This window comes from Sus scrofa, chromosome 14 (genome assembly GCF_000003025.6).
Source record: "Sus scrofa isolate TJ Tabasco breed Duroc chromosome 14, Sscrofa11.1, whole genome shotgun sequence".
Lineage (NCBI taxonomy): Eukaryota > Metazoa > Chordata > Mammalia > Artiodactyla > Suidae > Sus > Sus scrofa.
The window spans coordinates 114,249,156-114,275,297 of NC_010456.5; the positions used below are offsets into that span (position 1 = coordinate 114,249,156).

The 26,142-nt window shown below is 38.9% G+C and overlaps 1 protein-coding gene across 8 annotated transcripts in view; it reads right to left on the minus strand.

Moving 5' to 3' along the window:
- The window catches only part of PCGF6 (polycomb group ring finger 6), a 225,002-nt gene that overhangs the window by 186,699 nt on the left and 12,161 nt on the right, over positions 1 to 26,142 (minus strand). For 4 of the 8 annotated variants that reach the window (XR_002338753.1, XR_002338752.1, XR_002338754.1 and 1 more), the window contains exons 8-9: positions 19,899 to 19,997; positions 13,379 to 13,465 (exon numbers count right to left, since the gene is read on the minus strand). Coding sequence is in view for 4 of the 8 variants with exons in the window: in XM_021073477.1 (XP_020929136.1) it covers positions 1,834 to 1,890; positions 13,379 to 13,465; positions 19,899 to 19,997 (243 nt within the window). In the remaining 4 variants the exon portion in view is untranslated. Of the gene's footprint in view, positions 1 to 650; positions 1,891 to 13,378; positions 13,466 to 19,898; positions 19,998 to 26,142 lie in introns of those variants that run through there. The other 4 variants (XM_021073477.1, XM_021073479.1, XM_021073478.1 and 1 more) reach the window with 4 other exon arrangements.

The following is a 26,142-nucleotide window of genomic DNA, read 5'->3' on the forward strand; positions in this document are numbered from 1 at the left end:
AATTTGGAGCTACAGCTGCTGGCCTACACCACAGTCTCAGCAATGCCAGATCCGAGCCTCGTCAGTGACTCACACCACAGCTCATGACAACACTGGATCCTTAACCCACTGAGCAAGGCCAGGGATTGAACCCACAACCACTTCCTAGTCAGATTCATTTCTGCTGCACCACGACAGGAACTCCTGGGCAAGAAACATTTATTTATTTATAATTTTTTCCATTTCTTGGGCTGCTCCCACAGCATATGGAGGTTCCCAGGCTTGGAGTCAAATTGGAGCTGTAGCCGCTGGCCTACACCAGAGCCACAGCAACAAGGGATCCGAGCCGTGTCTGCAACCTACACCACAGCTCACGGCAACGCCAGATCCTTAACCCACTGAACAAGGCCAGGGATCAAACCCACAACCTCATGGTTCCTACTCAGATTCGTTAACCACTGAGCCGCGACGGGAACTCCGAAAGAAATTTAAAAGGCAACATACTCCATAGTTGCTATTCTGTCTACTGTCAATAAAGGCATTCAGTATATCAGTAAAGATATTTATAAAATATCTATTTGATAGCACAGTTTAAACTCCAATTTGAATACCTTGTCTCAAGAGTTTTGGTTATTTTTTAAAAACCCACAATAAAGATGAACACTTCAAAATAGGTTAAAATAAATTTTTATTAAAAAATTGTATTAAATGTTAGAAGAGATTTATACACAATTCACAAATTCTTTATAAAACAATCACCAATCTTTCTCTAATTGTAATTGTTTTTAGGCAGATTTGGAAATTTTGCAGTGAAATACAGTCTACAAAATAATTCTTTTAGAAAGCATTACAATGCTAATTTTAGGCAAAATAACATTTAAGACTGAAATCTTTTCATGCAAGTGAGTGAGCTCCCAAACACCCGTATTCTTTATCCCAGTGACAAAGCAATGGGGAAATGAACACTAAACTGACTTACTGAGGAAACAAAGAACAAGTACTCTGTAAACTTCTCAAATTCACTCAAATGTTTAAATTACTTTCAAAAGCAGTGCCATTACAAGGTATTGACAATCACACTATGTACTCAAAATGAATGTTAATCAAATTAACATTCAAAAAATAAAAATATTGTTGCAAAGAGGTACCCCTTGCTGTAAGATATGTTAAAGGAGTCTTCCTTACACTGAAGGCTTACGGCATGGGCCATAAACCCTACAGCAGACAGTCTCTTCACACAGAAAAATTATAATTCATCCCTTTTAGAAGTGAATAATATATTTTTAGTAGTGTTGTTGCTACAAAAAAAAAAGATACAAATTCAAAATATGATGGTAACATACAAAAGTGGCCCACAGTTTTGGTCTTTTGTCTGAGAGGTACATTCTGTAATTTAACAAACTCTGGTTTTAAATTTTCAGTTCAAAAGCACACTTCTTTTCCAAAAGGAGACTGCCCAAATGATGCCATTCCAGAGAGTAGAACCTTAACCACCAACTTGAAAGGGATATATGGCTCAATGAAGACAAAACCAGTCATCGGTTTACCTCAAAGATTAGGAAACAAAATCAATGTCAAAAAATTTGAAATCATAAGGAATTTAAAAATTCAATGCTTTAAAATTTCCCCCTGAGCTATGGATGTTTTTTAAATATAGTCTCTAGTAAAACAAATGCATTCTATCAATCCAAGTTCTACTTATAAATGCTATGATTCTTGGTGCTGAAAATAGATGTTATGTCTTGAACAGCACAAAGTGATAGCAATTACACGTTTCGTGGATATCTTTGGTGAAATGCAAACCTGCAGAGGCCTCCTTATTTTGTTTCCCTCCTCATAATAGCCCTAGTATCTTCAAGTAATTTTCAAAGGAGAAACCACAAGACCATAATGAAGGACGAGCAGACCATCCTGAAAAGAAAAAAAGTGTTCTACAGCTTTATTTGAAAATTGGAAATTATTTGAAAATTAATTTGCAGTTATGCAAATGATCAAGTCAAAGGTAGCTTCTTTTTCATAACCCAACATTGATACAAAATTCTTTGATTCAAAGAGAATAAAGGGCCCAAGATACATAAATTTGCTTATTCACTCACCTTATCACCAAGCACTCCCTGTCAATGTGACTTTTTAATGACTTTCAAAAAAAATCTGATAACTACCAGGTAACCATAGTTAGCCAAAGTTGTTTATGGCTAAGCAGTACTCCAAAAGGACTAAATTAGATACACTTTTCCTTCTGCACAGACTACTTAATATATCACCCAAGCATTGGGCTTTCCTAAAAAAAAAGACTCAATAGTTATAAAGTATCACGGATGTGCTAAGAAATAAAATATTTATTTCCCACATTAATGCAGCTTACTACTAAAATAAGTGAGAAAACTTTGGAATACTTACTCATTTAATATGGCATACATTTTACTTCCACCTTGAAGACTGTTCAGTACAGTCAGCCCTCTCTTTGATATCCAGAGTCATCATCACAAACAGTAACTATACTGTAACAGTGATGTCCTCTGGAGTTTCTGGCCAACTTAACTGGACACCAAATGACTCCAGATACCATGTTTCTGAATCTTTTTTTTTTTTTTTTTTTTTTTTTTTTTGTCTTTTTGCTATTTCTTTGGGGCTGCTCCCATGGCATATGGAGGTTCCCAGGCTAGGGGTCGAATCGGAGCTGTAGCCACTAGCCTACACCAGAGCCACAGCAACGCGGGATCCGAGCCGCGTCTGCAACCTACACCACAGCTCACGGCAACGCCGGATCGTTAACCCACTGAGCAAGGGCAGGGACCGAACCCGCAACCTCATGGTTCCTAGTCGGATTCGTTAACCACTGCGCCACGAAGGGAACTCCTCTGAATCTTTTTATGTCTCCTCTCTCTTGACATCAGGTCTTAATTCTTTGTGCTCTCACCAAGGTTGCGTCCAGCAGCCAACCTATGTTTTTTCTAATCTACTATGAACTGAAAAACTATCTTGAAAGGAAGACTCACTGGGGAAGTATGCCATGAACCATGAGCCTACTTTGAGCAATATATACAGGAAGTGATGGCACAAATGCCTTGCATCTCCAACCCTGTTCTAGCTATAACTTCTTTGCTAATAAGCTTTTTCATGGCTCCACTTCCTCATTTCTCATTCACTATTCGACTTATTGCAATCTGGTTTCTGTCACCAGAAACTTCAGTGAAAACTCGCCAGAATTCTAAAAAGGGATCCATAAATTCAGATGCCCACAAGGGCCAGAATATGTGAGTTAGGTATGTGAGTCATTACAGAATGTTGAGACCAGTGTTAAACTAGAGAACAGATGCCTAGCTAAAGAAATTTAAATGCAAAAATATTCAAAACACAGAATAAGCCAAATAAAGTTAATCCCATACCATGTTTGGCCCATGGTCCATCAGATCTATTCTAGACTAATTAGCCTAATCAAAGTAAATGTATTTGTATACGAACATAAATGGAAGGATTCTATTAACATTTTTACAGGAATACAAATTACATTTTAGATAATGTCAATTTTTTGCATTCAATTACATTTCAGAATTACAAGCTGTTTCAAAATCTCAAAACAAACTTCAACACATGTATAAAAAAGCATTTTATGGAGTTCTCTTGAGGCTCAGTGTGCTGGTGATCTGGCATTGTCTTTGGCTGATGCTGTGGCCTGGGTTCGATCCCCAGCCCAGGGGGGTTCCTCATGCCGCAGGTGTGGCAATAAAAAAAGCATTTTATGAAATAATGCCTTATAATTCAAATTTCTATCTATTCATCTATTATGTTTACATTGTATATAAATATATAGGACTACACAAATATTATTTACAGTCTATATTTAGATGTCTCCAGTCATGGTCTCCTTAAACTATCCAACCAAACTGAATCTTCTAAAAGGTGAGTCAGATTATTGCACTTCTGTTCTTGGCTCAAATCTCTCCAATCAATAGTTTCCCACTTTACTCAGTTAAAATCCAAAGTTCATACTACGGCTTATAAAGACCTACACTGTTTTATTCCAACTGCTTAGATCTCAGCTCCTACCATTCTCTCCCTCACTTACTATATCCTAGTTTTCCAACTGCAGAGACATGTCATTCATTTAGCTAAAAAGTCCTGAGATTCCATGACACATTGTTATCAATGAGGACTTTAATAGTATTCAGGCTATTTAAGTTCTGGGACTTGCTCATCTCTGAATCTTCCCAAATGTCTAGAATAGTGCTCCCTAAATATTTTTTGAAGTTAGCCACATCTGTGACTTACACCACAGCTCACAGCAACACTGGCTCCTTAACCCACTGAGCAAGGCCAGGGATTGAACCTGTATCCTTATGGTTACTAGTCAGATTAGTTTCTGCTGAGCCATGATAGTAACTCCTCTAATCAATTTTTTAAAAAGATAGTCATTTTGTAAGATTTCTGAAGTTTGACCTCATAAAAATTTTAGGAAATATTTTGTTTATATCTCTAAGTATGCTTTTCTTAGCTAAGAAACTATTTTGCTTTTGTATTTTATGAAGACTCTTTTTTTGTCATCTTTTTTTTTGTGTCTTTTCAGGCTGCACCTGTGGCATATGGAGGTTCCCAGGCTAGGGGTCCAATCAGAGCTACAGCTGCCAGCCTATACCACAGCCACAGCAACACTAGATCTGAGCTGCGTGTGTGACCTACACTACAGCTCACAGCAATGCCGGATCCTTAAGCCACTGAGCAAGGCCAGGGATTGAACCCATGTCCTCATGGATGGTAGTCTAGTTTTGCTAACCGCTGAGCTATGAGGGGAACTCCGAAGAATCTTTTGAATTACGTTACTAAAATGTAGACAACTGGTAATCTGGTGCTAAAATCATATAAGAATAATTAAATAATCATCCTAAAAGGTATTTGGCTACGTTTTTATTTTTTCATTTTCAGCTGCACTCATGGCATATGGAAGTTCCCGGGCCAGGGAGCCACAGCTGTGAATTATGCCACAGTTGTAGCAATGTCAGACCCTTAACCTACTGTGCCACAGAAGGAATTCCCAGCTACCCTTTTGTTAAGAGCCTGAGTTTTAAGTTCAATTTTTACAATAGGTGAATCTTGATTCTATCGCTAACTAGCCAAGTGACTCTGGGCAAGTTACTTAATCTCTTTTTACCAATTTCCTCATCTATAAGATATGACAATGGACTTTATTTATGTATTTATTTATTGCCTTTTTAGGGCTGCACCTCTAGCATATGGAAGTTCCTAGGCTAGGGGTCAAATCAGAGCTGCAGCTGCCAGCCTACGCCACAGCCACAGCAACACCAGGTCCGAGCCACATCTGTGATCTACATTGCAGCTCATGGCAACAGTGGATCCTTAACCAACTGAACAAGGCCAGGGATCAAACCTATGTCCTCATGGATACTAATTGGGTTCATCACCACTGAGCCACAACAGGAACTCCTACCAATGGATTTTATAATTAGAGGGCAAAGTTTCAAGAGAAACAGGATATCAGCATAGTTTCAAAGTATCTACCCATCATCAAGACATACTCCCCAGTATGAAGACATACTGACATCATGTAACTCCTGATATCATACCCTGAGAAGGGCGCATCACTTCTCCAGGATTTTTGCCAAAAATGCACAATCCCTAGCTAGTCACGAGAAAGCATCTGACAAACCCAAACTGAGGCACAGTCTGTAAAGTAACTGACTAGTACTCTTTGAAAGTATCAGTGATGAGACAAAAGACCTAAATAGACATTTCTCTGAAAAAGACATAAAGATGGGCAGGAGGCACATGAAAAAATGCCCAACACCATTAATTACTAGAAATGCGAATCAAAACTAGAATGAGATACCACCTCACACTACTCAAAATAGCTATCATTAGTAAGTCTGCAAATAACAAATGCTGGAGAGGGGTGGAAAGAATCACACTGTTGGTGGGAATGTAAATCTGTACAACCACTATGGAAAACAGTATGGAGGTTCCTCAGAAAACGAAATATAGAACTACCATATAATCTGGCGGTCTCACTCCTGGGCATACATCCAGACAAAACTATAAATCAAAAAGATACATGCACCCCTATGTTCATATCAGAACTATTCACAACAGCCAAGACATGGAAATAACCTAAATGTCCATAGACAGATGAACGGATTAAGAAGATGTGGTACATATACACAACAGAGTACTGCTCAGCCATAAAAAAGAATGAAATAATGCCATGTGCAGCAACATGGATGCAACTAGAGATTCTTATACCAACTGAAGTCAGAAAAAGAAAGACAAATACCATACAATATCACTTATATGTGGAATCTAAAATATAGCACAATGAACCTATTTATAAAACAGAAAAAGACTCACAGGCATGGAGAACAGACCTGTAGTTGCCAAGGGGGAGAAGGGAGGGAATGGGATGGACTGGGAGCAATGGGTTAGTAGATGCAAACTTTTTTTTGCCAGGGATTGAACCTGTCCTCATGGATACTAATTTGGTTCGTTATCACTGAGCCACAAAGGGAACTCCAGCAGACGCAAACTATTACAATTAGAAGAGATAAGCAATGTACTGTATAGCACAAGGAACTACATCCAATCTCTTGTGACAGAACATGATGGAAGAATAACATGAGAAAAAGAATGCATATATGTATAACTGGGTCACTTAGCTGTACAGCAGAAATTGACACATTCTAAATCAACTATTTTTTAATTTAAAAAATGTGTCAGTGATGAAAAACAAGAAAGGACTAGAGAATGAGGAGAGGATAAGGAGACATGACAACTAAATACAATGGGGAATCCTGGATGTGGATCCTGGGACAGAATATAGACAAAAGTAGGAAAACTGGCAAAATTCAAATGTCTGCAGCTTTATTAATAATATTGTCATAATGTTAATTTCTTAGTTTTGATGATTGTACCGTGGTTATGAGAGATGTTAATATTAAAGGATACTGGATGATATCTACCTAGGAACGATTTTTGTAACTTTTCTCTATGTTTTAAATTATTTCAAAGTAATATTTTAAAAAGAAGGGGACAATAATTGCTCCTTTTTTTTAAGGTTGCTGTGAGGCTTATATGAGGTAACATATATTCTTTCAAGCTTATATATAATACAGTATGGGGCATTCAGAGCTCAAGAAATGTCAATTATTATTAATACTGTCTTTCTCCTAGCTCTAAGCAATTTCACATCATATATGTTTTGTTTCTCAATTAACCTGACAGGCTGATCAATAGATTTCTGCTTTTCTTTTCACTTTCTCACCCAAATAGCGCTTGAAGACTTTTTTAAAGTGAGTCCTAATACCATCTTATTCTATCACTAAGTTGACTGTATTGCAAAGATAATTACATTCCATGCTTCTTCATGTCTTCTTTGGAAATAAGAAAACTATTGCTGGAGTTCCCGTCGTGGCGCAGTGGTTAACGAATCCGACTAGGAACCATGAGGTTGCGGGTTCGGTCCCTGCCCTTGCTCAGTGGGTTAAGGATCTGGCGTTGCCGTGAGCTGTGGTGTAGCTTGCAGACTCGGCTCGGATCCCACGTTGCTGTGGCTCTGGTGTAGGCCAGTGGCTACAGCTCCGATTCGACCCCTAGCCTGGGAACCTCCATATGCCACGGGAGCAGCCCAAAGAAATAGCAAAAAGACAAAAAAAAAAAAAAGAAAACTATTGCTAATGGAAAAGCCAGTTACCTTTACAAAGAAACAGAGACATGACTAAGTCTCCTCTCTTCTTTTTCTTTTTTTTTCTTTTGTCTTTTGAGGGCTGCATCCGAGGCATATGGAGGTTCCCAGGCTAGGGGTTGAATCGGAGCTGTAGCTGCTGGCCTATGCCAGAGCCACAGCAACTCGGGATCCGAGCCAAATCTGCAACCTACACCACAGCTCTCAGCAAGGCCAGATCCTTAACCCACTGAGCAAGGCCAGGGATTGAACCCACAACTCATGGTTCCTAGTCGGGTTCATTAACCACTGAGCCATGACGGGAACTCTGGTACTATAAACTTTCTTCTATATGTCTCATTGCTATTGGGTATATACTCAGGAATGGAATTCCTGGGTTAGGTGGTATATAAAGATGGCTTAAATTGATATCCCCACCCAAATCCCATAGCAATTGAATCAGTTCACATTCCCACTACCAAAGTGCATAAATTCTAGTTGCTCCATATCCTCATCAGTACTTATATTGTGAATCCATTTAATTTTAGCCAGTTCTTTTGCATTTTGCTGGGTCTACTTAGCCAAACTATATTTCCCAGAACTCCCTTCCCATTTGGGTTAGTCAATTATTTAGCCAAATGAGATTTGCATGAGATTTGAGAAGTAGAAGGAAGAAGCCATTACACTCAGAAGGTCAGTAGAGGGTACCACTTGCTACTCCAGCTTATGCACACTGTTGGTACAGGGCAGCAGCCACGCCTGCAACTCCTCCAGCTCCCACCAGAGCTCCATTTTCAGCTTCTCTAAGTTCTGTTTCAGCACCATGGCAAAGACTGCCAGGTTTATCTATAGATCACCCACAACACTGAGGATGGAGGTGATGAAACAGAGACTCCAGTTTCTCCTAAGTTCCAATTTGCTCTTGCTATTCCCACTTAATGTTCATCTTTTCTCCCAATTGCTGCTCTGCTGATTTACAATGACTACTGGTCCACTACCAAATGTGGGCAATATCTTTCCAAATACTTCTTTTCTTTCATTCTTTTTTTTTTTTTTTTTTTTTTTTTTTTTTTTTTTTTTTTAAGGGCTGCACCCTTAGCATGTGAAAGTTCCCAGGCTAAGGGTCAAATCAGAGCTAGAACTGCCAACCTATATAACAGCCACAGCAAAGTCAGGTCTAAGCCGCATCTGCAACCTACACCACAGCTCACAGCAATGTCAGATCCTTAACCCACTAAGCAAGGCCAGGGATTGAACCCATATCCTCATGGGTACTAGTTAGATTTGTTTCCCCTTAGCCACAACGGGAATTCCCTCCACATACTTCTTTACCAGTCCCTATTCTTATGTAAAATGTAATTTCTTATTCCATAACAATCATATTGGTTCTATGTCCCAGATGGAATCCTAGCAGTTAAAATTGGTGAATCTAGGGAAAGAGTAGATGGATGTTCACTGGATTATTCCTATGACTTTTCTGAAGATTTAAAAATTTTCAAATACAAAGATTACCATAACAAATATCTTTGTAACTAATACCTAGTTATACTGAATATTAACACTTTGCCTTTTTTCAAATATCTTTTTAAAATGATAAAAACTTGGAGTTCCCGTAGAGGCGCAGTGGAAACAAATCTGACTAGGAACCATGAGGTTTGTGGGTTTGAGCCCTGGCCTTGCTCAGTGGGTTAAGTATCTGGCGTTGCCGTGAGCTGTGGTGTAGGTCGCAGACATGGCTCGGATCTGGCATTGTTGTGGCTCTGGTGTAGTTCGGCAGCTCTAGCTCCGATTAGACCCCTAGCCTGGAAATCTCCATGTGCTGTGGGTGTGGTCCTATAAAGACAAAAGATAAATAAAACAAAATAAAATGATAAAAACTTTACATCTTCTTATCTAAAAGAGAAAAATATTGAGACTCATTAAATCTGACTGGTGCATATAAGGATATAGCAAATTAGTAAAAAAGAACACTGAGAAAAAATTAAATATAATTCTCCACAATAAACCATAGTCATTAAGGCAGCAGAAATTCTAGCCATAGTTCTTTACAGATTGGTGGTAAAGTAGAGCCACCAAAAATCAAGAAAAATATAATGATTTTTTGTTTCCTATCAAACTAGACATACATCCCCCATGATCAAGCCATTTCACTCCTTGCTATTTATCCAAGATAAATGAAAACATATGTTCTCAAAAAAAAGAGAAAAGAAACATGATTTTAAAAATGGGAAAAAGGAGAAGAGGAGAAAAAAAACTTGTATAAGAATATTTACAGGAATTCCTGTTGTGGCTCAGTGGTTAGCGAACCTGACTAGCATCCATGAGGAACTAGGTTCGATCCCTGGCCTCAATCGATGGGTTAAGGATCAGGTGTTGCCATGAGCTGTGGTGTAGGTTGCAGACACAGCTTGGATCCTGAATTCCTGCTGCTGTGGTGTAGGCTAGTGGCTACAGCTCTTGATTTAACCCCTAGCCTGGGAACCTCCATATGCTACAGGTGTGGCCCTAAAAAGACAAAAAAAAAAAAAAAAAGTTTATAGCTGCTTTAATATTAGCCCCCAACTGGAACTAGCCCCAGGTCTGCGGATAGGAGAAGGGATAATATATATGGCATATTATGATGAAAATACTATGCAGTAACAAAACAGAACACTATTGATATATGCAACCACACAGATGAATTTCAAAATGTATGCTGAGTGAAAGATGCTGGAACAAAAGAGTACATGTTTTATGATTCCACTTATATGACACATGAGAATAAGCAAAAATACTCTATGGTAAAACAGAGTTGTAAATCTTTTTTTTTTTTTTTTTAAGGGCCACAGGTGTGGCTTATGGAAGTTCCTGGGATAGGGTCAAATTGGAGCTGCAGCTGCCAGCCTACACCCTGGCCACAGCAATGACAGACCCAAGTCACATCTTGGACCTATACCACAGCTCCTGGCAACGCCGGATCCTTAATCCATTGAGCTGGGGGAGGGATCAAACCCATATCCTCATGCATACTAGCCGAGTTTGTTTCCACTGAGCCACATAGGAACTCAGGTGTAAATCTTTGTGACCTTGGGTTAGGCAATGGTTTCTTAGATATGACACCAAAAGCACAACAGACAAAAGGAAAAATAGATAAACTGGACTTCATTAAAATCAAACCAAATTTTTGTGCTTCAAAGATCACCATGAATAAAGTGAGAAGACAACCCAACGAATGGGAGAAAGTTTTTATAAATCATTTATCTGAAAAGGAACTAGTAGTTAGAACTCTTAAAACTCAATAATAGAAGGACAAAAAAAAAAAAAAAAAAACACCCAATTTTTTAAAATGATGGAAATGGGTAAAGAATCTGAATAGGTATCTCTCCAAAAGACAAAAATGGGCAATAAATACATGAAAAGATGCTCAACATGATTAGTCATCAGGAGAATGAAATCAAAACCACAATGAAGAGTTACCGTTGTGGCACAGTGGAAATGAATCCAACTAGGAACTATGACGTTGCGGGTTTGATCCCTGGCCTGGCTCAATGGGTTAAGGATCCAGAGTTGCCATGAGCTGTGGTGTAGGTCGAAGATGTGGCTCGGATCCCAAATTACTGTGGCTCTGGCATAGGCCGGCAGCTATAGCTCCAACTCCAATTAGACCGCTAGCCTGGGAACCTCCATATGCCACAGGTGGGGCCCGAAAAAGAGAAAAAAAAAAAGCAAAAAGAAAAAAAAAAAGCAAACCACAATGAGATACTACTGCACACCCAAGAGAATGGCTATCATCAAAAGGTAGGTAGGTAGGTAATAAAGGCTGGCAAAGATGTAGGGAAAATGGAGACTTTTACACTGCTGGTGGGAACATAAAATTGGCCAAGTTGGAATTCCCATTGTGGTACAGTGGAAATGAAACCAACTAGTATCCATGAGGATATGGGTTCAAACCCTGGCACTGCTCAATGGGTTAAGGATCTATTGTTGCTGTGAGCTGTGGTGTAGGTCGAAGATGTGGCTCAGAACTGGTGTTGCTGTGGCTGTGGCATAGGCCAGCAACTATAGCTATGATTTGACCCCTAGCCTGGAAACCTCCATATGCTGCGGGTGCAGCCCTTAAAAAAAAAAAAAAAGGGAACAACTCAAATATTCATCAGTTGATCAATGATCCAATAAAATGTAGTATATCCATAAAATGGACTATTACATAGCCATGAAAATGGACAAATTACTATACATGCTATAATAATGAACCTTGAAAACATTATGCAAAGTAAAAGAAGTGAGTCAAACAAGACCACATAAGGTATGATTCCATTTATATGAACTGTACTAGACAGCTAAATCCACAGAGACAAAAAGTAGAGTAGTGGCTGACAAAGGCTGGGGATTGGGGTTACATGGAGAGTGAGTACTAGTAAGTATGGAGCTTGTTTTGGGAGTGATAACGTTCTAAAATTGATTGTGGTGAGAGTTTCAAAACTCTGTAAATATACTAAAATCCATTAAATGTATACTTTAAATAGATGCATTGTATGGTATATTAATTATATCTCAATAAAGCTGTTATTTAAAAAAAACAAAACAAAACAGAGAAATGCTCATCTATGGTGGGAAAAAAAAATTCCAAACAGTAGTTGCCTCAGTGTTGGGAAGAGGGATTGACTGGGAAGGGGAATGAGAGAGTTCTCTTGAGGTGATGTAAAGTTCCAAATCTCAAGAAGGAGTCTGAGTTAAATAGACATATATGAATGTCAAAACTTATGCATTTCAGTATACGTCAATTCAAACATGTAGTTGTTCACAAAACACAAGGCAAATATACCAATATAAGAATTATATTTCTAACAAATTAAACACAAACTTGTTAAGCTGAGAGCTGCTCATCTAATCTTTACTAGTACTTGTAAGCTTCTCAGAGCCTTTATAACTCTTTTATTTGGGCTGCACCCATGGCATGTGGAAGTGCCCTGGTCAGGGATCGAACTTGTGCCACAGCAACAACCTGTGCTGCGAAGTGACAACACTGGATGGATCCTTAATGTGTTGTGCCACAAGAGAAATCCAGAGCCATATAGATCTTGAAACAATTGATCACTCTGGGTTCAGTGATGTGTTAGAATATGTGGATCTTGCTTTTCTTTTCATTAAAACTGTAGATCCTATCTTGCTTTTCATTTATCCTAGCTAGATTTCACTTTACACTCACTCATATTATAGGCTAATTAGAACATCACAACAGTTATTACCCGGGCTTCTTACCAATTGAGCAAGGAATGGTATATGAACTTCTACAGCCTAATGAGTATCTGCAAATTTTTCTTAAAGAAATGTTCTTGTAGATATATTTGTCCAGTAGTCTTCAAAGCTTTATTTCAGTATTGACAGAGAACAAAGAGCAAAGCCTCTAGAATCAAACTGCCTGGGGTTTGAATCCTGGCTCACTCAATTACTCACTGTGATTAAGTTACATGTTCTTTCTGTACCTTGGTTTCCTTACCTTTAAAATTGGGGATAAAAGAAAACCTACCTCATAAAACCATGAGGAATAAGAGAGCTAATTGATCTAAATCATTTAGAAATGTGCCTGACACAAAGTAAGTATTCAATAAATATTAGCCTTATTATTTACAGTCCATAATTTTAAGAAAATTATAGAATATTTATTAAAACTATTGCTAATACAGAACTTTTTTGTTTCATTAAATAACTTGTCTGCTAGGCATAAATACAGTAAAATCTAAGACCCACCTGCATTGCTGCATCACCTATTGCACGTCGAATTTCCCTTAGCGTTTGATATCGCTCCAGCAAGTGATCACCACAGATAATATCTACCTACAGACAAATAAGGGCATAAGATTGCTTTCCTGCTTCAAAAAACCATACGAAAAATTAAAAGGTCAGCATATTTGTTCTAGACTAGGCTCTGCTATTTTTGACTGATTAAACACTCTCAAGAAAGATTTTAGAAACTTTGTACAAGAGTAAATAAAATATAAAGAGCATTAGAGGATGTAGCAGGACAACAAAACACCACAGCAGATAACACAATTATTTCCTTGAATCTCTGGGAACAAGTTATACCACATTTGACACATTCAGCATAAGGCACAAAAAAGGATATATGTGTGTGTATATATATGTGTGTGTATATATATGTATATATGTGTGTATATATGTGTGTATATGTGTGTGTGTATATATATATATATATATATGTATGTATATATATATATTTTTTCCCCCCTCCTGTTTTATGGCCACACCTGAGATATATAGAAGTTCCCAGGCAAGGGGCTGAATCCTATGCCACAGTCATGGCAATGTCAGATCCTTAACCCATTGTACCACAACAGAAACTCCCCAGAAAAGCGTACTTTTTAAAATAAAGTTTCATGATACAATGATTGAAAGGGTTTATAATACTTAAAAAGGCAATATTAAGTTTTTGCATAATTTTCTTAACCTTAATAAGGTCTTTTCAACCTTTAAGTAATATCAAAGCTCTAAGATAAATCTACTTTTATACAGAATGCTCTAGAAAGAACAATATGGTTGTAGAGTTACATACTCTATTGTAATGATTCCAGTATATTACTAAGATAGAAATGCAAATCCTTATTTTCTCTTCCACTGAGTATGCCTTTCCCACTGCCTTAAAATGGGATCAGGTCCTCAACATTCTGTTAATAGGTATCACTTAATTGGCTCCATCTCCTAATGTCCCTATTGAGTTTATGGCACGAAATTTTTTCTTGCTTTAAACCAGAATACCACCTCTAACTCCTATTTCTCCTTTTCCTTTCTTCTCCCATGCAATCAGTTACCAAGTCCTTCTTAATAATAACTCTTAATAATAAACCATCTCTCCTAACCAGATATCCTACCTTCAAATTCTGTTTACTCTAAAAATCCTATGCACAGCCAACATGTTGATCTCCCTAAAACCTTCAGCATGGTTGGATAAGAACAGCAAAAGCAGTTGCATTTAACTGAGCAGCCACTATGTGTACCATATGTTACACTACGTATTTGACATATGTTATTACTTCTTATTTTCACATTCCTGTGAGCAAGGTTCTCTAATTCCCATTTTACAAATAGGGACACTAAGAGGTCATTAAACTTTCCTAAGGTCACAAAGCTAGTAAGTAGCAATGTTCACAATGCTCAGATCTGAACCCAGGTCTATCTCTCTCGAAATGTAAGTGCATGTCAGGGGCTGGCGTACTTTCTATAAGGAGCTAGATAATATATACTTTAAGTTTTGTGGGCCATAGGATCACTGTCACATGTGCTTAGTTTCACCACTGTAGCATGAAAGCAGCCAGAGTATGACTGTTCTAACAAAACAAAATTTATAAAAACGGATAGGTTAGATTTGGCCCACAGGTCGTATATGGTCAAGCCCTGTGTTATCTCATAATATGCAACCTCCGATCAGAGATAAGATAACGTGTGTGTTATGCTTACCAGTGTTAAAGTTGGCAGAGCAACACTTGTTTGCAACATGACTTGAAAGCAATGACAGTAGATTTTGCACACAGAACTTAAATCCATGAAAATCAAAGAATTTGGAAACTAGCATTGTTTTTATTAGGTATCCAGCAATCCAGAGACCACACCACTCTTAGTGGGCTTCACTATACACTGTACAGTACACATTTATGATTTGTTTGTTACAATTTTCTTTTCAACTTAATCTTAAACCCAGGGATTAGCCATTTACTAACAGCATGATGTATACAGTCCTAGAGGGTATGTATGCATGTTAGGGGTTGTTTTTCGTTTTTATAAAAATGGGATCATGCTATTTTGTTCTACAAATTCCTTTTTTTTTTTTTTTTTGCTTTTTAGGGCTGCACTTGCAGCGTATGAAGGTTCCCAGGCTAGGAGTCAAATTGGAGCTACAGCTGTCGGCCTACATCACAGCCACAGCAATGGCGGAATCTGAGTTGTGTCTGCAACCTACGTGACAGCTCATGGCAATGCCAGATTCCCAACCCACTGAGCAAGGCCAGGGATCGAACCTGCATCCTTGTTGATTCTAGTGGGATTCACTTCTGCTGCATCACGAAGGGAACTCCCTGTACTACAAATTCTTAAAAAACAACAACTACACCTTAATATACCATGGACATATTTTGGAGTACATAGCTCTCTAACAGCTGTATTGTGTTCCATATTATGAATATATCACAAATTATATATCCATTCTCCTGATGAACATTTACATTGCTTCTGATTTTACATCGTGATTTTTAAGTTACTTGACTATGAACACTTCATAAGTTAGTTCATTCAAACAGTCACATCTGTCAGTCCCGACAGCATGAATTTTCTGACTTGTTCTAACTAATCACATATATGCTCAATTTAGTACCAATAGATAATAAAGAAATGGTAGAGACACACCATTGTTACATCAGAGTCTCTAAAAAATGATTTGGGGAGTTCTAGTCGTCACTCAGCAGAAACAAATCTGACTAGCATCCATGAGGACACAGGTTCAATCCTTGGCCTCACTCAGTGGGTTAAGGATCCGGCGCTGCTGTGAGTTGTGGTGTACATTGCAGGTGTGGCTTGGACCTAGAATTGCTGTGGCTGTGGTGTAGGCCAGTGGCTACAGCTCTGATTCAACCCACAGCCTGGGAATCTCCACATGCTGTGAGTGTGGCCCTAAAAAGACAAAAAAAAAAAAAAAAAAGATTTGGGAACAATTCAATGGTACAGTTAAGGTCATATGTTAAATAAACAATAATAATAAAAAACCTATCTTTTAAGATGGAATGAATTATGGTAGGATTAACAACAAAATCTAGTGATTGTTGATTTTTTTTTTGGCTGCATCTGAAGCACGCAGAAGTTCCCAGGCTGGGGATCACACCCACACCACAGAAATTACCAGAGCTACAGAGGTGACAACTCCAAATCCTTAACCTGTTGAGCCACCAGGGAACTCTTAGGATCTTTTATATAGAGAATATTTAGTGATCAATGTGATAATCATCTCATAAAAGCAAAATAAGATTTGAAGATGAAATGTACAATGAAACACAAGAGTAACTATAAAATAAGACAAAAGACACCAATAAGGAGTCCCCTTTGTGGCTCAGTGGTAGCAAGCCCGACTAGCATCCACAGGAATGCATGTTTGATCCCTGGCCTTGCTTAGTGGGTTAGGGATCCAGCGTTGCTGTGAGGTATGGTGTAGCTCTGATTCAACCCCTACAGCTCTGATTCAACCCCTAGCCTGAGAACTTCCATATGTCTTGGATGCAGCCCTAAAAAGACAAAAACAAAAAACAAAAAAGACACCAATGAATTCAAAACACCACTAAATCAACCGCAGTAATCCAGAGGTACTGGAGTATTTATGTGAAAGAAATCTATTTAGATAATTTTCTTCTTGCTTTTTAGGGCCACACCTGCGGTATATGGAAGTTCCCAGAGTAGTGGTTGAATCAGAGCTGCAGCTGCTGGCCTATGCCATAGCCACAGCAAAGCGGCATCTGAGCTGCATCCGTGACCTACACTGTAGCTCATGGCAACACCAGATCCTTAATCCACTGAGTGAGGCCAGGGATTGAACCCATATCCTCACAGATGCTGGTCTGGTTATTAAAACCCAACGAGCCACAATGGGAACTCCTATTCAGATAATTATTGACTTCTGATTTGAATTAACTTAAATCTCTTAAAAACACACGTTCAGAACTATCTTCCCTTTTTATTTTTATCTTCCATAAATAACTTTAAAGGTATTTTATCATTTAACAGTCCCCTAGTAATCACTCATTCCTGCTAGTAATTAACTGTATATGAAGGTCACATATCTGTAAACAAAGCAAGCATTTTCTACTCGAAACTAGAGTGTAAAGGTCAGCACAGAAAACTGGAGTGACTTGGTTGACCAAGAATTTTATTTTAATGGTTAGTGAGCTCAATGTTTTGTTCTTATTAGAAGTAACTCTGGGAATTCACTGGTGGTCCAGTGGTTAGGACTTGGCACTTTCACTCCTGTGGCCAAGGTTCAATCCCTGGACTGCGAGCTGAGATCCCACAGCAAGTCACTGCATGCAGCGCCCCCGCCCCCCCACCCCCCCACTCCTGCAAAAAAAGGAGTTAATACCTTATTTATTCTCTCTCAGATTTAGAAGGCTTAAACAATTTTTTTTTTTTTTTTAGGGCCACGCTTGTGGCATATGGAAGTTCCCAGGCTAGGGGTCAATCAGAACTATAGCTGCTGGGCTACGCCACAGCCACAACAATGTAGGATCTGAGCCACATCTTCAACATACACCATAGCTCACAGCAATGCCAGATTCTTAACCCACTGAGCAAGGCCAGGGATGGAACCTGCGTCCTCATGGATACCAGATTTGTTTCTGCTGCACCACAATGAAAACACCAAGCTTAAATAATTTTAGTCACAAACGGGTCTGCATGTTTCATAATTCTGTTCTATTATTTTAACATTTTGGTGAAATAGTAATTTATGAATGTTACCAGCTATCTAATACCTGAATAAGAAAAAAAAATTACCTAGAGCCCAGAGCTGAGAGCGAAAATTAAAGCCTGAAACAGATTTTCTATAATTTTATTTCAAAACGTTAAAAGTCTTGAATTTTATGATATGAGGAAAAAAACTTACATTTTTACACAATAAAACCAATTTAGAGCTTTGGCAAACCAAACTGTTTTTGGCTGCCCCTTGGCATATGGAGCTCCCAGGCCAGGCAGCAGATCCAAGCAGAAGCCATGAACTAAGCTGCAGCTGTAGCTATAGCAACACAGGATCCTTAACCCACTGTGAGGCGCCAGGGACCAAAACCTGAAGCACAGCACTCCTAAGACGCTGCCGATCCTGTTTTGCCATAGAGGGAGTTCCAAACCAAATTTTATTTATTTATTTATTTATTTTTGTCTTTTGCCTTTTTAGGGCCACACCCACGGCGTATGGAGGTTCACAAGCTAGGGGCTGAATCAGAGCTGTAGCCACCAGCCTACGCCACAATCACAGCAATGCCAGATCTGAGCCGTGTCTGCAACTTACACCACAGTTCACGGCAACGTCAGATCCTCAACCCACTGAGGGAGGCCAGGGATCGAACCCACAACCTCATACGAACCAAATTTTTTAAATGTGAAATGTATAAATGGCTCTGATCAATAATCTAGCCACAGAGGAAGTAATCTATATCCTAAAGAAAGTCCTGCCCTCTTGAGTGCCACTTCTTATTCTACCTAATCAGATGTAAGTATTTCGATTTCCGCTTTTAGAAATAACAGATTATTATGGAATCACTCATACTTCTTTGTCTAGGAGTCTCTAAACAGCTATCTAAGGGTAACCAAAAGTCTAAAAAAACCTCAAGTATGCTTTGGCTACAAAGTGACAGATAAGTCTTTTCCAATTTTCAGTTGCCATGAGATACAACTAGTATTATGTCAAAGTTAGTAAGAGAAGTCACATATCTTTGGATTTAATATATATTTAATATCAGCAGATATTGGTCCTAAAAACACCAGCAAAATTCCAGCCAGCTTTGAAATATCTATTATCTAACAAACACATATTTTAGATAAAAATTATTCTATGAAATTTTACATATGCTGGAGAATGATACAAATCTTTTTTAAATAAGACTAATGAAAAAGCAAAATAAGACTAATGAAAAAGCAAAATTATATAAATATTCATTTTCACTGGTCCACATACTCAAACTATGAATATATTTACACTTTATGTTCAACTATACTTGAAGTTTGAGACTCCATCCTACAACAACGTATTATATAGCTAGAATGGGAGAACTGTTTCAATCCTTAAAAAACTAGCAGAGTCTATATTAGATAAATATTTCACTTTTCTAGGTGTCCTGGGCTAGCTTGTTATACCTGAGCAACAGATAAATGCAAGAATGTTCTCTAAAGAGAAGAGAATGGATGGAAAAAGTAATCTGCTCTACTATCGAAAAGGAAAGAGCTGGAGCTGAGGCTCTAGAAGCTCTTTAATAGTTCTCATGCTGTCAGCTTTTCTCTGACACCCACAGATGGTCATCAATGGCAGCAAGAAATAGATAATAAGTCAAATATGATTATTTGGAGATGGGGAATCACTGTTACCAATACTAAATTAGCATTTATAATATCTGTAATATCACAAACGAAAGCCACTGTGTGAAATCCTAGAGACGGTTTTCTCTTCAATATGCTAAAGGTAATCTCTCAACTTCCCCTGTCCTTTTACACACATATACTCTACCTGACAGGCTGGATCAAGACCCATTTTCCTTCTGAGAAATTTTTCTACATGTCCAATAGTTGCTTCTCCTGAAACTCGGACAAATTTCTTTTCCAATGGCTACAAAAGTAAACAAACAAGCCTATTTTCAGATTAAATATACATAAAGTGTATAAACCTTAAAGTAAATTTTATAGCAAAGATGATTCAATAGATTTATGACAGAAAAATTACTATGAAATTTGAGTTATCTATTGAAGAAAAAAAATTTCCGCTTAGCTTTCCCTCTCTGAAAAGCATGTCAACATTTTTTTTTTTAAGAATATAAAGCCTTACTGATTTGTTTTATGACCTCATCAAAGATAAAACTTAGAGTAAAATTTACTGACAGGGAATACCCAAGACTGAATGTCTAAAACTATCTGGTTTCTTCAACAAAAAAACTGCAAGGGAAAAAAAACCTACAACCAAAGCTAAGGAGGAACCACTAGACTTAAAAAGATATAAAGACTATAAATAAGAGATACAGGAGTTCCCGTCCTGGCGCAGTGGTTAACGAATCTGACTAGGAACCATGAGGTTGCGGGTTCGATCCCTGCCCTTGCTCAGTGGGTTAAGGATCCGGCGTTGCCATGAGCTGTGGTGTAGGTTGCAGACGCGGCTCGGGTCCCGCGTTGCTGTGGCTGTGGCGTAGGCCGGCGGCTACAGCTCCAATTCGACCCCTAGCCTGGGAACCTCCGCATGCCGTGAGAGCGGCCCGAGAAATGGCAAAAAGACAAAAAAAAAAAAAAAGAGAGATACAATATATGGCTCTTACTTGGATCCTGATTATTAAAAACCTACAAAATAATTTTCACATTACTGTTAATTTTAAAAAGTATAGTATCGTTATTTGGTTTTATTAAGTCCTTATCTTTCAGAAACAAACTTAACTGTTTACTGATAAACTGATACAACAGTCTGGGATTTGCTTCAAGATTGTATAGGAGAAGTGGTAAAGGTACAGGTGAAATAATATTGGCCATTATTTTGGAATTATTGAAGTTAAGTGATGTGTACATGTATACTCATTTTACCATTCTACTTCTGTATCACCGTGAAAATTTCTATAATAAAGGATTTTCTTTAAATAGAAAATTAAAAAATTAATAATTAGACATACACGGCTAAACTCTGATCCAGCGATCTAAGGTGACAGGTAGAGAGATCATAGGATTTTATTTTATTTATTTATTTTTGTCTATTTGCCATTTCTTGGGCCGCTCCCTCAGCATATGGAGGTTCCCAGGCTAGGGGTCGAATTGGAGCTGTAGCTACCAGCCCACGCAAGAGCCACAGCAACTTGGGATCCAAGCCACATCTGCAACCTACACCACAGATCACAGCAACGCCGGATCCTTTACCCACTGAGCAAGGGCAGGGATCGAACCCACAACGTCATGGTTCCTAGTCGGATTCGTTAACCACTGAGCCATGTCAGGAACTCCAATAGGATTTTAAAGTGGAAAATGGAGTTCCTGTCGTGGCTCAGTGGTTAACAAACCTGACTAGGATCCATAAGAATGTCAGTTCGATCCCTGGCTCTGCTCAGTGGGTTAAGGATCCGGCGTTGCCGTGAGCTGTGTGGTGTGGATTGCAGATGCTGCTTGGATCTGGTGTTGCTGTGGCTGTGGTGTAGGCCACCAGCTACAGCTCCGATTCGACCCCTAGCCTGGGAACCTTCACATTCCAAGGGTACAGCCCTAAAAAGACAAAAGACAAAAAAATATAAAAAAATAAAAATTAAAAATTAAAAAAAAATAAAGTGGAAACTAATGCTTACCCAGCCTCTCTTTCTATTAACACAGATGAAAAGCTGGGGAAAAGAGAAAGTGTACCTTTTTATTCCCAGCCACACCCTCAGCATGTGGAAGTTCCCGGTCAGAGATCAAATGCAAGTCACAGCTGTGATCTAAGGGAACTCCTAAAAGTGCAACTTTTAGGAAAACATGAAGTATTTTTCTAGCACTAGCAGAGAGGGAGCCCGGAGTTGCTACCAAGAGGACCTAGGCAAGTTAAGCACAGGTTGTTCCATGTAACAGCGCTCAGCTCTTATCTGTAATTTGGCTTAAGACTTTTCTTAACAACAGATCTATCCCTTATTACCCCAGTAGAGCAGATAGCATTTTAAGCGCAGGTATTCCAGAGAGAGACTGCCTGAGTTCTAACCCTGGTTCCACTATTTTCTAGTCTCGGTTCATAGCTGCGAGTCTCTGGACAAGGTGCTAAACTGTTTTGGGTTTCCATTTCCTCATTTGTAAAACAGAGATATTAATAACACCTTCCTCATACAATTATCATGAGGAAAGTGTATTAATATATGGAAATAACTATTAGTAATTTCTGGTACATAGTGAATACTTAGTTATTACTAGTGTGTTGATTTATCTGGCTCTTTATGTGAAGGAATCTAACCAGAGGACCTAGCTGTCATCACGGGCACCAATATAACAGACAAAAAATTGCCAAGCTGTGGGAGTCCCCGGGTGGTCTAATGTTTAGGACTTGGTGCTTTCACTGCAAGCTGCTGTGTAAGTTGAAGATGCGGCTCAGATCTGGCACAGGTTCATTCCCTTGTCTGGCAACTGAAATCCCACATCAAGCCACTGCATGCTGCAGCCAAAAAAAAAAACAAAAAAACAAAGCTTCATGTTCTTTTTGTTTTTGTTTGGCCACGCTCAGGCATGTGGAAATTCCCAGGCCAGGGATAAACCTGAGCCACAGCAGCAAACTGTACCACAGTAGCAACCTGAGCTGCCACAGTGACGATGGCAGATCCTTAACCAACTGTGTCACAAGGGAACTCCTCATGTTCTTTTAATGCAGGTATACAAATCATCTCACAAATCTAAGGCAGTCTCTCTCACTAAGCAGCAAATATAGCAGTGCCCCGGGTGGAATCTAGACAAAGGTACCACATTGTAGATGGCACTGCCTGATTAGCGTGAGAATCCCATCTGGTGCCCCAAGAAGCTGCTATTCCGGGTCATCTAGCTAGATGCCTGCCTGGCAACCAGTGCACTTCTGCATGTCAATGTCTTGGGCTTACCATCACAATAGCGGGCTTCAGGGATACCAGTAGAGGACAGTTCAGTATCTCTCATTTCTAGTTCACGGGCAAGCACTTTACCCCAAGTGTTTGTGGAAATTAATCCAACTTAGCTAAAGCTATCAACACTGTACTTTTAATTATTATTATAATTTTGTCTTTTTAGGGCCACACCTGCGGTTTATGGAGGTTTCCAGGCTAGGGGCTGAATCAGAGCTGTAGCCACCAGCCTACACCAGAGCCACAGCAACGCCAGATCCGAGCCTTGTCTGCGACCTACACCACAGCTCACAGCAACACCAGATCCTTAACCCACCAAGCAAGGCCAGGGATCAAACCCGTGTCCTCATGGATACCAGTCAGTTTTGTTTCCGCTGAGCCATGACAGGAACTCCTGTAGTTTTAATTTTTTACTTTTTGGCGATACCCATGATATGTGGAAGTTCCCAGATCAAGGATCGAACCAAAGATGCAGCTGCGGCCTGTGCCACAAATCCTTAACTTGCGGCACCACAAGGGAACTTCCAATACTAAACTTTTAGATCACCCAGAACAGAATTATGAGATCTGCTAATACCTGAAAGAGAAACACTGGTCTTGGCTTTCAAAGCTAGGGTTCTCAAGTGGATAACCTTAGTCTTCATACCTCAGGCTCACCAGTTAACAGAATTTTTTTCCACATATAATTCAGATCCGGCTTTTTTATATTTTATTTTTATTTTATTTTCTCTTTTTAGGGCCACTCCCGTGGCACTTGGAAGTTCCTGGGCTGGGGTCAAATCAGAGCTGTAACTATTGGCCTACACCACAGCCACAGGAACGCCAGATCTGAGCCGCATCTTCAACTTACACAGCAGCTTGCAGCAATGCTGGATCCTTAACCCACTGAGCCAAACCAGTGATTGAACCTTCATCCTCAAGCATACTAGTCAGGTTCTTAACCTGCTGAGCCACAATGGGAACTCCCAGATCCAGCATTTTTAAAAGACAATTTGCCTTTTTTTTTTGCCTAAGGCTATAAAACCAGTTTTCACCTAAATGGTCAACTCATTTGTTTTTCCTGCTACATCTAATAGCCTTGTACCATCTGCATAAAAACAGGAAAGAAAAATTCCACTCAAGAATTCTTTGAAATTGTTTCTTTGAAATTAAGCACAGCAATCCTTCCTACCATCTCTAACACAATTCGATAAGTGAAAACAAGCTAGGATCTTATAGGGAAATTTGAGAGACATTCAGTTATTTTCTCATTTAGAAAATGCATATCACTAAAAATATCTTTTAAAAAGGTGGTACTGGAGTTCCCGTGGTGGCACAGTGGAAATGAATCCAACTAGGAACCATGAGGTTGTAGGTTCAATCCCTGGCCTCAGTGGGTTAAGGATCTGCTGTTGCCGTGAGCTGTGGTGTAGGTTGCCAGTGGGGTGCAGATCTGGTGTTGCTGTCGCTGTGGCATAGGCTGGCAGCTATAGCTCCAACTGGACCCCTAGCCTGGGAACCTCCATATGCCGTGGCTGCGGCCCTAAAAAGCAAAAAAAAAAAAAAAAAAAAAAAAAAAGGTTGGTACCAACTCATAATTATATACTACTTTGAAAAAAAATTCCTACCTCTGTCAAGTGAAAATAGTAACCAAGGAGCAACGCAAATCCCTAGCAACCATTTGAAATACTTTCTTGGAAAAAATACTGACTGTGTGTGTGGGGTAAGAGAAGCACAAGATGAGCATACAACACCCTGTCAGCAGATAGCAAGAAAGCTATCAGATTATGATTACCTATGGTAAGATAATTTGTCTAGCAATAAGGATAATAACTGAAATGGGTTTAAACCACAAGTATGTTTAAACCCATGAGTTCATATTAAAGTAAAAACAAAGGCAACAATACCTAATTGGTTAACTGAAGCATACTAAAGAATCTATTCATTATTTTGAAGCTGGTAAGTAAAGGGAGAGAATTGGCACCCGTCCTGTGTTTCCTTACAACTGGCTAACCAAATAGAGATTTCTCTTTACAGAAGTATTTCAACCAATAAAAGAAGGAGGAATGACAGCATCATTTCTCAGTGTCTAAGCCACTGAGTACCAATGGCTGCTAACACTACAAACACTGAGTACCAATGGCTGCTAACACTACAAACACTGAGTACCAATGGCTGCTAACACTACAAAGAGACATAGACATCCAGATATTATGTATCTACAGATGGACAAAAACACCACTACCTATGAGGTATTCTTGGTCCTCTCAAATCAAACCTGTCTGATCAACACTCAGACTTAATTACTAGTTTATGGGAAAGACAGGGGACAGAAGAACATGTTAAATTATAGCTCAGAGATGCAACATGAAAACCTAATCTGTAGGAAACTATAGGACAAGTGACTCAGTTTTGTCAACAACGAAATACAAGAAGAAAGAAATGGCAAACTTACAGATTTAAAGAGTTACCAATCAATCACAATGTATGAACATTATTTGGATCCTGACAAAGTATTAAAACAAAACAACACTATGATTGAGACAAAAATTTGGTCACCAACTAGGTATTTGATAATAAATTGTTAATTTTTTTATTTACCTCTCAACTGTTTGAAAAATTACAAACTTACAGAGAAGTTTTAAGAAAAATAAATCAAGAGCCAGATAGCCTCCACCTACTTTACAAACTATCAATGCTATATTTCTTCTAGCTCTTCCCATGTATATGTGTATATATGCATACACTTATTATTTCTTAAATTACTTGCAGACATTGAGATATTTTACCCCTAAACATATTAGCAGTGGAATTACTCATTGGGGCTCAGCAGTAATGAACCCAACTAGGATCCACAAGGATATGGGTTCAATCCCTGACCCCACTTAGTGGGTTAAGGATCTGGCGTTGCTGTGAACTGTGGTGTAGGTCACACATGTGGTTTGGATCTGGTGTTGCTGAGGCTGTAGTGTAGGTTGGCAGCTGCAGCTCTGATTTGACCCCTAGCTTGAGAACTTCCATATGCCACCCTTCCATATGCCACTAAACCCTTAACTGCTAGGTCACCAGTAAACTCCATGATGAGCCTCTTTTTTTTTTTTTTTTTTTTTTGGCTTTTTGCTATTTCTTGGGCCACTCCTGCGGCATATGGAGGTTCCCAGGCTAGGGGTCGAATTGGAGCTGTAGCCACCGGCCTAC